Source organism: Cucurbita pepo, chromosome 9 (assembly GCF_057944985.1).
Source record: "Cucurbita pepo subsp. pepo isolate OVF chromosome 9, ASM5794498v1, whole genome shotgun sequence".
Taxonomy (NCBI): Eukaryota; Viridiplantae; Streptophyta; class Magnoliopsida; order Cucurbitales; family Cucurbitaceae; genus Cucurbita; species Cucurbita pepo.
The window spans coordinates 2,462,157-2,477,847 of NC_141806.1; the positions used below are offsets into that span (position 1 = coordinate 2,462,157).

Genomic DNA, 15,691 nt, shown 5'->3' on the forward strand with positions numbered 1-15,691 from the left:
AATCTATGTAGTAATGAATCTCCAACCTCTCTTACTCAAGGCATCCAAATATTTCCTTTTACAGAACATCTTTCAAGGAAGATGGAAGAATAATGGTCATACACTTATCAATACCAAGACTCAACATATTATCTCAGAAGAGGAATTTTCTCCTTAGAAAAGCACTAAGAAAGTGAGTATGTATATTATCCAAATAAAAGAAAGAGATCATAAAGCCCTTCAACAAAAGCTTCCACTTTCAGTTCCACTGTCCATCCACATAGAAGTAGGGCCCATTTGAAGATAAAATTGAAGGTTCAGTCCCTATCATTGACATTATTGGAGTAATAATAAAAGAGAAGGGTATGAAGGATTGATTATTCATGCCCATTTTCCCCCTTGGGGAGGTGGGTGTGAGTAGAAGGGTGGCAAAAAGAAATGGCAGTCACAACATCACCTGATGGAGAAAGCTAGATTAAGTCCAAGATATTTTGTATTGGGAGTATTGACCAACGATAATAGTCCTTCTCAACTTGGATTTTTCATTGGAGAAGAGAAATCAAAAGCACTACCTCATATTATAGATATACTAAACAGCAAATTGCATAGGACTATATAGAGAGAAAAGAATCAAATTGATAAATTTCATGATGTGACATAACATTAGAGTAAGAGGACTTGTATTCCAACTCTTATTGTGATTGTCTTTTTATAGTATTGGCAGGACACTTATTGAGTTTCTTGTGACATATATATTAAAAAAGTATCTATGAACTTAGACTTTTTGATTTAACATATAGTGCTATGATGAATTTATATTCATCACACTTTGAAATGGAATAAGAATAAGGGAGTACCATTCCGGAGGATGAGGCTACTCATGCTACCGTAGCTCCACAAATACTGATGTGGTTCTTGAGGGCACCATGAAGCATCCTGTGGATGGCTCGTAAGCTGAATTTTTAACCATTGGATCGGTTGACATCAACTGCCATATTTAAAACGTTGACATAGCACAAATAATAAAGATAAGAGCTATAGTTAGCAAAAGTTCTCTTTTGGAGCGAAGCAGTGTTGGATCTCAAGAGAGTATTTATTTACCTGAATGGGATGTAATTGGAGAGTTCTTGCGCGCAATGCAGGACAAGGAAATGAAATCTCAGATGGGCGTGCATTAACCACAACAACAATGTAGGAGTAACTGCAGATAACATGAGATAACAATATTATTATGAGTAAAATCCTTAGATAGAAAGAGAAAGCTATTCTACTCACATGGGATCCAGCTGGGTTAACCCAGGAATGCCTTCCTGCCCATCTTCAATGCTCATCACTATGACTCCAGGTATAAGCGACGTGCCTGTATTGTGGAAACGGACCCGTTTCTACACAAGAAAAGGCAAAGGCACTTCACATCACAAGCACCAGAAAAGTAAATTCCTTTCCAATCCAAACCAGACTGTGTCGTGTTTTAACAATTCCAGGGAAACCGAGCTAATGATATCATACATCTAAGCCTTTAAACAAGCAGGCTAACTGATATCTGTTTGAATAGATGGTGCTACGTTATGTCCAGTTTAACTGGTTCAACCACAACATTTCAATTTTGCAGGTCGAAAAAGTAGAGATTGAAATAAAGCAGTGTAAATTGTGGACCAGCCTGAAACACAGTAATGATGCTTTGAGCCCTGTATTATGTTGCTCTTGTACAAGAAAAAGGCCCTTTTATTGAACATGGATCTCAAGTCCCCAAGATTAATCAGCTGAATTAAAAATTTACATTGTATTTCATCTGACAATTATTCTTAAACATGCATTCTTACCTGGATAGCATTAGCTCATTGTATTTCATCTGACAATTATTCTTAAACATGCATTCTTACCTGGATAGCATTAGCTGTCTTCAAACGAAAAAGTGGTGAAGAGTATCTGATTTGTAACAGATTTGTAAAATTTTCCACAGCAGCAAGAATGTGACTTTTACTAGGTTTGAAGGAGGGATCGGCCAGTCTTGGTTTTATTCTGAAAATGGATGACATTATTAACAAAGCTTTCCAGTAAACCTCGCACAAATTTTCTAAGAATAGGAATAAGTTCCATCTATTCCAGATTCCAGAAGGGGAAGGAAGACTTGCAGAAGGAATGCTACTCAAAATCTAGCAAATTTCGTAAAACTTACAGAGGCCAATTGTAATCATTCTTCTCTTTTGGAGGAAGGCCAACGCCCCAATTATTTGTCATGTAAGTGAAGTCGAGTCTGATTTTGAGAAAAGTAAAAATCAATTCAAGGTAAACAAAGACAAACCATAACTGGCAGTATACCATATTAAGTTAGAGAAAATGGGATTTGATACCCAATGTGTAATATATCATATGTTCCAAATTATGTACTGCATAAAATTTGCAGAAAACTAGAACAATTTTTTTTTTTTAAAGACTGCAGAAAACAGGACCTGTTGAACCAATCACCAGAGTTGTATGAATCACGATCCATTGATTTTGAGCGTAGTAATTCATCACCACAGTGGAAAAATGGTATTCCCTTAAAGAGGAAGAGAGTGATTCAGTGACAAGAATTACAAAACTACGAATCATAATTAACTAATTCAGTCAGTTACTCGATAGTGTATAATTATGCCAATGCACATAAAATTTATCAAACGATAAAAAGAAAATGAGGTTTTCATTGTTCAGATCTAGATGTCACAGTCCAGACAGTTATAAAGAACTCCAAGAACATGTCTGGCATCCACGTCCCGAATCTCCAGCGACTTGGTTAAAGTTATGAATTTTGTATGAGTTCCTTGGTTCTGATCTAGGTACCTTCCCGTTTCAATTTCCTTATCTAGTTTAATCTTTTGGTTCTATACAGAACAAGACCACGTTAGTGTCATCTGCAAACTCATGTCGGTAAGGGCAGGACACTGACTAGGGATATTAAATGTTCAGAAGAATAGGATTCATGTAGCTATAGCCCATATCTGAATAACCTCAGCTTCCGGAATTGTTGGTAATTTATTGAGGCACATGAACATGGTTTTGTGTGAAATAAGTTTCTTCTGATTTGCACATGTAAGGCCTTGAATTTTCATGATTAATTAAAATTAAATACCTGCGATAGTGCAATAATACTGGTTGCCAAATGATTCATCCTGCACCTGTCATTCACGGTAATGTTTCTCGGAGTCTATGAGAAAAAGGCTATAATCAGAAGTCAACTCTTAAAGAAATCAGTATGATTCACAAAAGTACATTCACAATACCTTCAAACTCACAACGTCAAACAGGGTTTCATTATCATGAGCGGAAACATAGTTCACCTGGGAATCAATCGAGAATGTCAAATTCATGGCTGTGCATATCAGAACTTAACTATTATTTTAATATCCGAGGCGATGTGAGCCTTGATAAATGATAATGACGGTGCATCTTACAGTTTCTGTGGGGCAAGAAGCATACGCCACTGAAGATCCATCATAAGTCCGTACTTCTGATCCTTTCACCTGGAAAAAGATATGATATTTCTAAAATTCTTCATGAAAAAACGAAATGCAAATCTTGTTGGAAAAGACTAATGATACGCAGGTGCATAAAAATGAACCAGATCCATTTGTATTCGTTAAGACAAGTATACTAAAATATTTTACTTCATGTAAATCAGAATGCAGGAATAACGATTGATTTAACAACATACCCTTTTCATGGAAGTGACCCCCAGCCCCCACAAGGAAGTATACGTCAATATTATTTAAAAACTATATTTTTTGTGTAAAAGGAAAAGAACTTGTTTTAATTGAAAAAGGATAGTAGACAAACGGTATATTATCATAGATGTGGAAAATCAATAACTGTCCTTTCACGACTTTTTACCGTAAAGTTTTTCCTTCAAAACGAGGAAAACACAGGCAAATGAACTAGACAAAGTCAGTGAAATCAATCGTATCTTTGCATGCATACACATACACACAAACATGTTAGAAAACAAATACCAAATCCATCTTAAAATGTTCCTAATGAGAAATTGCTTGCTTCAAAGAAAATACCTCCTTTCCTTCAAAATTGGTTAGAACGTAGTCCCTCAAATTGGCAGCCATGGCAACCTAAAATTTATTGTAAGTAGTTAAAATACATTGGATCGGAACCCAAGGGAAGTAATAATATACTGGAGTAGCTATATTGCTAAACATAAATCTGACTATCTTGATGATAGATTGATGGCTTTGTACAATGCAAATGTTGAAATAATCAATATTCTCAATTCAAAAACAGATTTCTCTTTTCAAATTTTTCCTAGCATTTTTCCAATTCTTTCTTTATATTAATGACTTGTAAAATGCAGTCATTCTAGAATAAGCCAGAGTTCTTTTATGTTCTTTCAGCACAAAAAATGAGAGTTTTACCAAAATTTTGCTGAGTTAGGATGTCCTAAAATAAGTAGCTATAGACGTTTGAATTGCTGGAAAAATAGAATAAGGCGAGTCCAGTATGAATTTTGTTGAGTCTCCTTGTCCTCACAAAAAAAACTTTCTCCCACCTCGTTCAAAGGTCCTCTTCTTTCTCTACTTCTCTTAGACGACTCACGACTGCTTCAGCCTGTTCAAATTTTATACTTCTCTCTCTCCCCGTTCATCCCTCCAAGTTTACAATTTCTCCTCCCTCTTCCAACTATTTGTTAATGGCAAGGTTCATGAGCCTATTATCCCTAACCCATCTCAATTCCAACCAACGTTTTTCATGTTTCAGCTCAAGTAAGTTAGTGCTTGATAGTTGATTCTCACTTCCTTATATATTGTAAGAAAGGTGAATTACTATTCTTTTATCTATATGTAAAATCAACCAGTATTGGCTACATAAACATAGTTCATCTCCAATTAATCAAGATAGTACATGCCTCATGTTCAAGTTCTTATGGTCACCTACCTAGAATCTCATATCCTATGAGTTCTCTTGTCAACCAAATGGTTGTCCCGTGAGAATAGTCAATATGCGTGCAAACAGGCTTGGACATTCACTATATTAAAAAACTTATAATAATTGCAATTATAAAAAAATTTCCCACAAACAGAACATACGAAGACTGATTCTAAGAGTGGGCCACTTCAACTACACAGAGGTGACTAACCTGAATATGATCCTTTGACACAGCAAGCGTGAATTCCGCTTCTTTGTCTGAACCATGATCATGATCATTAGGCTGCAAAATAAGAAAAATTGAATACATAGGACACAAGGAAGAAAACACTGTAATTAAATGTACAAATGTTAGTGATACAGCCAGAGAAAAATAAAAAACGCGTTTAATTCAACATACAAATTATTTAACAAACAAATTTATAAACAAAAAAATATAGAAAAAATTGCATTCAAATGAGGAAAGCATTACGTGACTTAATATTTCATCAACAAACTTCTCTTTCTTAATTAAACATAGTATAAGAGAAAGAGGTCTTTTGTTTGAACCCCTGAAAAATCATTGCCTTCCCAATTAATATTGATTTCCACTTGTTGGAGCCTTCTACAAATTGTCAAGCCCATAAGTGAGGGAAAGTGTTATAGTGTTGATATAGTTAAATCTACCATGCTCCATCAGCTTAAGTTTTTGGCTTGATTAGGGATTTAACATGATCTCAAAGCCAGAGTCCTAAGAATATTGGGGTATTTTGGAATTGATAAAAGTTGCCAGCAATGTGCTTTCGGATTGGTCTTCAGCGTTGTGTTTGCTTATGGGGAGTGTTTGAAACTTCTATTTTTCTAGGGTGTGGTTGGTGATTAAAAGTTGCTGGCCGCATTTTTTTGGTTTAACCAATTTCTTCTCTTTCAAGTATAAAGATTGGATGAACGGAGACAATGAAGGCATGAACATTAACCAATCTCTTCTCTCTAAAGAATAAGGCTAGCCAAAAGAGTTAGGGAGGTGGGAAGTTCTAGATACTATCTGCTCTCGTAGTTTATCCTAAATTCAATGGAAGAATCACCTACAATTCAATAAAAATTCGATGAATAAACACTTCTTTTTCTTAAATAATGATCTGGGCAGGAAATTTTTCGTTCCAAGTAAATCCCACTTCTCTAGACCAGAGTCAAAACCATGTCTTACACCTAAAACCTGCTAAATCAATATTAATCGGAGCAATTTTCCTCCTTTGTGATATTTGATTGAACACGATGACAACTGTCAAGATCAGATTATAGGACGCCAGGATCAAAGAAATTCCAAAATACCTCGAGCAATAGACCAGTCACAAATCCTTGCTGAAGAGGATGACCAAATGGAGATCCACCAAGCATTGCATCTCGAACACGATCATTAAAACTGAAAAAACACGATAAATTTAAAAATTCCCAATATTACTTTACATTTTTGTGCATAAAAGAAACACGTGCCAAGCTAATAGGGAAATCACGTTTCCTAACTAGCGAACAGTCGTATTTATAAATTGAGACCAAATAACACAGACATCAAAATGAGGTGTTTATATTCATACAATCAACCAAGAAAATTAACAAAGGCGCAAGATCCATAAGGTAGAAATATCTCCATCCTTTAAGATCTCTTAGAACATAAAATGGGGAAAAAAAGTGATTTTGCATTTTTCAATAAAATTGCCAAGAGCAGCCACTAGTTAGTCCATCTCGATGATTGCTTCGCAGATTTGCAATTGAAACATCTATTGCCTGATATCATAAAACTTGCAGAAGAAAAAAAGTATATACCTCCCAATTCCAGTTCCAAAAAGATTGAACTGTGATGCATTTACTCCACGACCATTTTTTGCAACTTCGCCGAAGTCCCATCCTTCACCATATCTAAATTGAAATGTGTGAGAATGCAAAAGAATCTCCAAATCTCACATTGGAATTAACTTATGCTACAAACACAATGTGCAACAGTGAGGAAATTTGCCCAAACTTACAGGTAGATACTTGAACCATCAACTCCATTCTTTTCCTGTGTTAATATTTGCAGTGCGTTTTTTGCTTTCAACTTCAAGTAACCATAAATTTCATGCAGACCAGAAGTTTAGTCTTAGTTTCAAAGTTCATGTACAGTGGGCTCAATAGCCATTGCAACATTAGAATCAGATAATAAATATCGAGTGTTGCAATTGAATTATGAAGCTCTAAAGTACTATGCATGAATTTAAGTGAAAATAAAGTCACATACCATAGTACTTGTCATCAAATGCCCCATAAGATCAAACCGAAATCCATCAACCTGGGAAACATCAAGAAATTGTATTCGACAGATATAAAGGTCAAGTTCTGTCTGCATGCAACAGCATAAAGGAGCTGAAGATTCAATCTTTTTGTATGTAAATACCTTATAATCAACTACCCAATGTAAGATATCATCCACAATCATGCGTTCAACCATAAAATGCTCACTGGCAGTGTTATTTACACAGGTACTGTTCTCAATGAAACCATCAATGTTCCTTCTCAAATAGTAACCCGGTACAATCTACCAGAGAGGAAAACGATATCATAAAGAAAAACAGAAACCCTCATCGAGAAAATGTTAACATGAAGAGGTAAGACATGAACAACGAAATCTTTAGTGGTGGGTTGAGCAATATTGAAAGCACAAGAATGCATCAAAAACAATTAGAGTTGAGACCTTATCAAGAACAGAACTTGGATCAAAAGGTCCACATCCATGTAGATGATTATAGACAACATCCAACACAACACGAAGGCCAATTTGGTTAAGTGCCTGTAACAAACATTGAATACTTTAAAATGATAGATTGCACAACTTGCAATTGATAACTGAATATATATTGATTTAGACTTGTTAGAAACATAAACAAGTTTGTCAACCTGAACCATCTTTCTGAACTCAATTAAACGACAAGGACCATTAGGATCACTAGCATAGCTTCCTTTAGGTACTCCCCACAGAATAGGATTATACCTAAAAAGACACAACAAACATACACAAATGAGTCTATAAAACTCAAAGAACCTAACAGCTTTAAAGAAGACTCCAAAATCAAGAGCTTACCCCCAGTTATACCCATCGCTGTTTTGGATATCTGCAATTAATGATTGTTGTTCAGCTGAATCTGGAGGAAGTTTTTCCAGAAGTTCGATATCTGTAACATGTCTTATGTGGACAGTGAGTGCTAAACACATCAAATGCGACAAGGACTCCTTTAATCATCTCAAATAGAATTAAGAAACACCAATCATTTGTGATCATATATTGATAGGACCCAAGTACACATTATTGACTCTAGAAGAAAGAACAAAAGCCAGGAGAATGCATCACATTTGGTGGAAGCAGGTTGTTGTTAGTTAATGACAGGAACATAATTTGCTAACAACAAATGATTCGAAGCAAATGAAAGAAATGCACGCTTCTAATGGCAGGAACATTGTTCACTGGTAATTGCTCCAAATCACTGTTTCGCCTTTCAAAGTCTTAAGGGCTAATGCACTCCAATGGGAGGGTGCAACAACAAGAACTTTCAACAACTTTCTGTTTGTCTTCAAAAATGTCTCCTACATCTCTCAACTACAAATTCTTTATTTGTAAGAAACTAACAAATTCTCAATGAAGAGATTTCATACTCTAAACATTGAATTATGAAGCAGTCTACCAGGTTCAGATGGGCAAACAATAAACCACGATAGCCAAAACAGTCTTTTTCAGTTTTGGATATAGAATTGAAATGTCACAAATGGAAAAATTGAAACATCACAAAAGGCAAACCAAAGACATACACTTACCGAGAGACTTCCACTTTGACTTGTCGTCATCGACACCACCAAATTGGAATGTTGGAAGTAGATGAACATGACTAATACCAGCATTTGATAGCTTCTTTAAGTGAGTGATACCATCAGAATCCTTCAAGTGGCATATGCTTACTGTTAAATACTATTATATTTGATCCTACGAGATCAGCTTCTTATTCCAATATCCAGATATCCAATGAATGTATAATGTATGAGGATAAAGATAATAGAGAGGGATCCTACAACTCTCAGCTTCCCAGCCGAACATCCAATTCATCATGATTTGTATGGGATAAAACATGCATGGCATCTAAGGAAGGCAGGGTGGAAAACTTCTCTTTTTTTAAGTTAAACAAATGCAACTCAACTAATAACCGATTCACACAATGGATGAAAAGTAGTACCTGCAAAGTAAAACCCATGTAACCACCACGCAGATCAGGATGCACACTTTGATCACTTATACTGCAATACGAATACAGAACAAGTAAAGGATTTAATTGAAAAGAGTACAGCACAAGGCAGAAAAAGATAATTAAATCAAAAAAGGCAATGCACACACCACTATTAGTGCACAGTATAATCCTAGACTCTACTTCCTTTTCTTGGAATTAACTTTTTTATGAATAAATTGGCAGAAAACTATTGTTACAAATGCCACATCTAACAAAAGAATCACATCAGCTTCTTTGATCTTTTGACTTTTTTATTCTTTTTCTACCCCTTTTAAGACGGAGTAATATCAAACTGTTTACCTTGTCAGTTTTTAGCTTCATTAAAGTAGTAAAGAAAAACAACATGAAAGTTGAAGGTCATTTCTCTCCTACATTCAATAATAGGGGAAACTTTAGCATATAATTTTCAACATTTCCTACAATGTTTTAACTGAAAAGTTGGAGTTGAATCCTGAAAAAGCTCTAAACACAGTAAGAATCAAGTACTTACCTAAAATCCCTTACATGCAACTCATAAATACTGATGTCAGAAAAGGAATGCAATGGGGGTTTCTCATCAGCCAATTTATCCCATCCCTCAGGTTTTAAGTCATCAGAGCCAAGATCAACAAACAATGTCCGCCTTCCATCTGATGAAACCCTGCTCTATCAATAAAAAGAGTGGAGTATATGTAAAGCCTGCACTTTCTTGCAAGTTGCAAGTGTCCGCATACATGTCAAAAACAATGCTGCATAGTTTTTTGGGTCAGAGTTTTGTACCCTCTAGAATAAGGATCGGTACTAAAGCATTTTTCAACTTTCAATGTGCTAGGATGGTAGACCGTTACTTCATATTCATAATAACAGCCTTCCCAACTTTTTGGTCCTTTAGTTCTCCAAACGCCATCAAGCTCCTCAAGCTGAATAACTTCAAATGGCCTCCCACCCACTGGTTCCTTGTAAATTTGGGCCTGTACAGCCTGCTTGATGCAGCAGAAACAGAGTAGAATGAATAGGTTAAAATTCAAAAAATGCACAACATATCGTGATAATAGACTAAATCGGTATGCCATTAGCTAGAAAGTAGGAAATTGGTATACCTGGGCAGTTGGAGCCCAAAGGTAAAGTGATACAGCCTCTTTCGAGTAAACTGCACCTAGAGGACCTTCGTATGAGAACAAGTCATCCAGAACACCAGGTAGCTGCAGGCAAGTAATATTGTTGCATTGACCATAGGCTGTACACCATAAAGAAAGGCATGATATATCAATGGGAAAAAACATTGGTCACCGAATAACTACAACATCCATGTTTTTAGAGACCATGTCCTTTAATATTATTGTGGGGAGGAAGACATGCAACAATGTTACTGCACAAATAGCCATTATCACAATACATCACTTTTGCAGAAGCACCAAACATTTGATCAAGAATAACTGCCACAATTCTACAATCAAAATCACGCCCCGTCTTTTTCCTTTTTCCTTTTCCTTTGTTTCTTTTATCCCTATCTTTTTCTTTTAACTCCAAAGATTAAGGAGATGGACGAGAGAGGGTGGTAGCTTAGGCCTAAACTTTAATGTATATGCTCTTTAGTTACAATAGAATGTTATAAGATAACAAATAGAGAAACAAAGCAAAGAATATCATTACAGTTGAAAGTGGCTACTGCAAGTTGACATTTGAGGAGTGGTTCAACGGCCGATCCAAGAGGGACTGTGAAAGGGCAGTAGTTTTGGATATGAGGGAACTTTTTGATCACCTAATAACACAAAGATATTTATCAGTTTTTAATAACGTCTAAGAAGATTTCACATCTCTACGATTTGTTTAAAAATGTTAGTGGTTCCTGAGTACATTTTCTGGAAGCGGGCCACGGTCTTTTTCCAGCTTAATCTTCACGTCGTAACCTGTTGATAAGAAAATCAATCAGCATAATTTATCTCAACACAGTTACGGTCTACCGATTACAATCATACCTTCGACTACACCATCTTTAACACGCAGAGTAGCCATTTTACTGCCAAACAGATAGCACGAACCGCTTCCAACTTCCACATTCCATGCTATCACATATCTGCTCACCCAAAAAGCTCTCGCGTACAACAAGCTATCTTCCAACTATTCACAGTTTAAGACAAAACGAAATGTCCGTCGATCAGCACATAGCCAATCGCAACGATGTAGCATAGCAATTCAAGTAGTTCAAGACCTTGTGGATCAATTCATTTTCTGTAAATTACTCATTGTTTTGTAATTTTCCCTCTAAACAAAGTAATTCAAGAGAGCTCGTTTGTGATCCAAATTATAATAACCTCAACCAAACTAAATTTCCTTTCTCCCTTCGTTGCTATCGGAACTGAAGACGATCCTATTCCCACATTACGACAGAGACTACCACAGACCAACAGAACTAACCTCCACTACCAAATCATGACAAGTTAAAAACGAAAATAGAACCTGAGAAGCTGAAGTAGATTCCTCGAGCGACATTGATGCGGAAGAGGAGCAGTAAAGCGGTCCACAGCGAGAGTGACCGTCGGGATAATGAGACAGAGAAGTTGCAGCTAAAGAGAAGACGCCGCCGACCGGATGAGATGACGGAACCGCGGCGATACGTGGAGGAAGGTGGTGAGAGAAGGAAGTTGCAGGATTTGATGGCGGTAAGAGATGGAGGGAAGAGGAAAACAGAAACGACATTTTCTTTTTCACTGAGTTTCTAACTTGCACAGTTGCAAGGGGAAAATAAGCTTTTTATTGGATATTTCCTCCTGAAACGTCACGTCGTAACTATTTTTAGTTTATGGGAAATTATTTTATATTTTTTTTAGATATTTCCAGCTGGCAGCGTGATGTCATAATTATTTTTATTTTATTTTATTTTTTAAAATCTATAAATTAGAGATGTTCATTTAATTCCAGACCCGAACAAAATGGGAAGTGTAGTTTAAACAGAGAATTAAAAGGAGCAGATTTCCTTAAATAAACAATTTTTTTTAAGATATAAATATAAATATATATATATATATATATTATTTATTTATTTATTCAAGTACTATTATAATTATTTTTATTAAAGAAAAATATGAAATTTCATAGTTACTATATTTATATTAAACTTTAGTTAATATTTTAATTTTTATGTTTTAATATACTTCCATATGAAAATATGAGTCTTCTTGCGACGTTTAATGAATATAAGTAAAGGACAAAACGATGACGTTTTTGTTGCTTTTCTTTAAATGATAAATTTTGATAAAAATAAATTAAAAAATAAACTTTTTTTTAAAGAAATATTTATGAAAAAAAGTCGGTAATATTGAAAATATTGAAAACAATATAATTATTTTTATATAAATAACAAAGTTTCATGTTTTTTTATTTTTATTTATTTATGGTTTTCGATAAGAACAATAGGTATAAATATTATAACGTATATTTATTTATTTTTGAAGAAAAATAAGAATAAATAATTATTGAATATCTCAAAATATAGATTTTATGTGTTAATGTTTTTTTAAATATCCCTTAAAAATATCATGCTTCAATAATTAAATGTATAACCATTCACATCTTTCAATTATTATCTCAATTATTATTTAAATAATAATAATAAAGCAAAGCCCATTATTGGCCCAATTATAGTCATGAAGTGGCCCATACAAATAATCCACCCATTTTCTTCACTAGCATCGAGTAGTTCAAATGGCTCCTTCATATGTCCATTCCAAACCTAAAAAAGTCGATGTGGGACCGGTTTCTACACCCTTTAGGGCCGGTTCAAGGAAAGATTTGCACATCCTTTGGGGCCTAGCATCCTCGCTAACACTCGTTCATTTTCTCTAATCGATGTGGGACCACCACCAAATCCACCCTCCTGCAGGGCCAGCATCCTTACTGGCACACCGCCGCCTCGTGTCTACCTTCCTACGGAGAAGAGCCTCCTCACTGGCACATCGCCCAAAACCTAACTCTAATACCATTTGTAATGGCTCAGACCCACCGCTAACGGATATTGTTCTCTTTGGGATCTCCCTTTCATCCTTTCCTTCAATGCTTTAAAACGTGTCTACTACCGAAAGATTTTCACACCGTTATAAAGAGTGTTTAATATGTTTGAAAATTTTATTTTTTAAAGAAGAATTGATTAAACCAAATTATAAGCATTGGTTTGCTTTGCTTATAAAAAACCCCATGGTTTTGTCTCTTTATCTCCTAACCCATACGAAAAGTACAAATACTTTGACAACCAAACTTGATTTTTTTTTTTCTGTATACTAAAAAAACAAATTATTTAATTCTTTTTTTCAAAGAAATAATGTATTTAATAAAATATTATATGCTTTTTTTTTTTTTTTTATTAGTCAAAAAGATTCTCTTAGCCGACGTCAAATTTCCATTTAACTCTTCTTTTACTTTGCTTTGTGCGTATTTTGACAAATATTTGACGTGCCCCGACGTGGACTGCGGCTGCGCCGCCCTCTCCTATTCCGCCGGCGGGTTCCCGCCTCCACCACCCACCAGTATAAACATTTGAAAAGTAAACCAACATTTAATTTTAATTTTAAAATTTTAAAAATGTTGTAATATATATATATATATATATATATATATATATATATAAACATTTACATGAGATGTCACGTCGGTTAGGGAGGGAAACGAAGCAGTGTGGAAACCTCTTTCTAGAAAGTGTGTTTTAAAATTGTGAGACTGACAGCGATACGTAACGGATTAAAACGGACTAGCAATAAGTTTGAGCTGTTACAAATGATATTAGAGCCCGACATCAAGTGTGTGCCAACAAGGACGTTGGGCCACCAAAGAGGGTGGATTGTGAGATCTCACATCAATTGGAGAGGGGAACGAAACATTTATTATAAGGGTGTGGAAGTCTCTCCCTAGAAGACGCGTTTTAAAACCATAAGACTGACGACAATACATAACGGACCAAAACAGACTAGCAGTGGGTTTGAGTTATTACAAATGGTATTAGAACTTGACATTGGGCGATGTGTCAGTAAAGACATTGGGCCCCAAGAAGGGTAGATTGTGAGATTCCACATCGACTAGAGAGGGAAACAAAACATTCCTTATAAGGGTGTGTAAACCTCTCCCTAAAAGACGCGTTTTAAAACCATAAGACTGACGACAATACATAACGGACCAAAACAGACTAGCAGTAGGTTTGAGTTGTTACAAATGTTATTAGAGCCCGACATTAGGCAATGTGCCAGCGAGGACACTGGGCCCCAAAAAGGGTAGATTGTGAGATCTCACATCGACTAGAGACGGAAACAAAACATTCCTTATAAGGGTGTGTAAACCTCTCCCTAAAAGACGCATTTTAAAACCATGAGGTTGACGGCAATACGTAACGGGTCAAAGCGGATAATATCTACTAGCAGTGTACTTAAACTATTACAATTTATCTAAGTAATATAAGCTCTAATTTGGCAAAATCGAAAGTTTCAGTATATAACTCAACGAGTCTGTCACCGACAAATTGTCAATAGTTTGATGTCAGTTTTTTAATACAATAAAATATTAATCGAGTACATGAATTTGAACCTTCGATCTCAAGGACATGCGTACGTGCTAATTACTACCGACAAATTTAGGTCAGTTTTTTGTCTCGTGTAATTAGACGTTAATGTTACAAATCATTATTGTTTAATGAGACTCTAAGTTATATAGGTTGGTGATTAATGCAAATAAACAATAATTAATTTGTTAATGGGATATATGATTTTAATTAGGTGTATTGTTTATGGTGTTTGTTATAATTTTTTGAACCAATCATTCTCTCATATGATCATATATATAGTTGAAACCCCACCATTAATTATGATAATTAATTTATATATATATAACAATCAACAATCAATAAGGTGGGTAGTGTGACAAATTGATATTAAAATGCATGGATATAATATATAGTTTATAATTAAATATATATCGAACATTTTGATGTGATGAGGGGTATTCATATGACTCGAGAATTCGACCAATCTAGGTTGAGTTAGATTTTTCTTTTTTCGATTTTGGTTGAGTTGAATTTTTGAAAAATTGAAATTCGGCTCGTTTCATGGATTGACGTTTTTTTTTATCGGGCTGAAAAATAGAGTTACGACTCAATTCTACCTTATCCTACTGTTAAGATTATTACGAAAATTAAGAATATTTTATGTTTGTAATCGATGTTAGTGATGTGTTGTGACTTGTTAATGTTTGATATTTGATATTTATGAGATTGTAATAGAGGGTTGAGATTGTGACAGTCTAAGGTCATCGTTACATCGTTAGCAGATCCGCTTTGGTCTGTTATGTATCGTTGTGAGCCTCACGGTTTTAAAATGCGTCTACTAGGGAGAGGTTTCCACACCCTTTTAAGGAATGCTTCGTTTTCCTTTTCAATCGATGTGGGATCTCACAATTCACTCTTCTTGGGGACCTAATGTGTCTGTTGGCACACCGACCAATGTCTGGCTCTAATACCATTTATTGTGAGATTCGCCCCGTGACTCTAATATGCT

General features: G+C 35.3%; 1 protein-coding gene across 5 annotated transcripts; it reads right to left on the reverse strand.

Moving 5' to 3' along the window:
• Positions 1 to 8: 8 nt before the first annotated feature.
• LDA (limit dextrinase) lies at positions 9 to 11,894 on the reverse strand. 5 transcript variants are annotated; one of them, XM_087127033.1, is made up of 29 exons: positions 11,616 to 11,894; positions 11,135 to 11,276; positions 11,013 to 11,065; positions 10,809 to 10,917; positions 10,256 to 10,392; positions 9,936 to 10,135; positions 9,667 to 9,816; positions 9,126 to 9,186; positions 8,713 to 8,833; positions 7,985 to 8,075; positions 7,801 to 7,894; positions 7,598 to 7,693; positions 7,301 to 7,441; positions 7,145 to 7,195; positions 6,894 to 6,964; positions 6,694 to 6,786; positions 6,202 to 6,292; positions 5,102 to 5,173; positions 4,023 to 4,079; positions 3,414 to 3,482; positions 3,243 to 3,299; positions 3,092 to 3,166; positions 2,433 to 2,521; positions 2,159 to 2,236; positions 1,863 to 2,001; positions 1,255 to 1,364; positions 1,081 to 1,180; positions 837 to 967; positions 9 to 247 (listed from the first exon to the last, which is right to left on the reverse strand). In XM_087127033.1, exons 1-28 carry the CDS (start codon positions 11,853 to 11,855, stop codon positions 863 to 865), a joined length of 2,892 nt encoding a protein of 963 aa, XP_086983159.1. In that variant the 5' UTR covers positions 11,856 to 11,894; the 3' UTR covers positions 9 to 247; positions 837 to 862. The 5 variants fall into 5 exon arrangements, with proteins under 5 accessions (XP_086983159.1, XP_086983158.1, XP_086983157.1 ...); XM_087127032.1 differs by having other exon boundaries at positions 9 to 303; XM_087127031.1 differs by lacking the exon at positions 9 to 247 and adding an exon at positions 301 to 436.
• Positions 11,895 to 15,691: the final 3,797 nt, after the last annotated feature.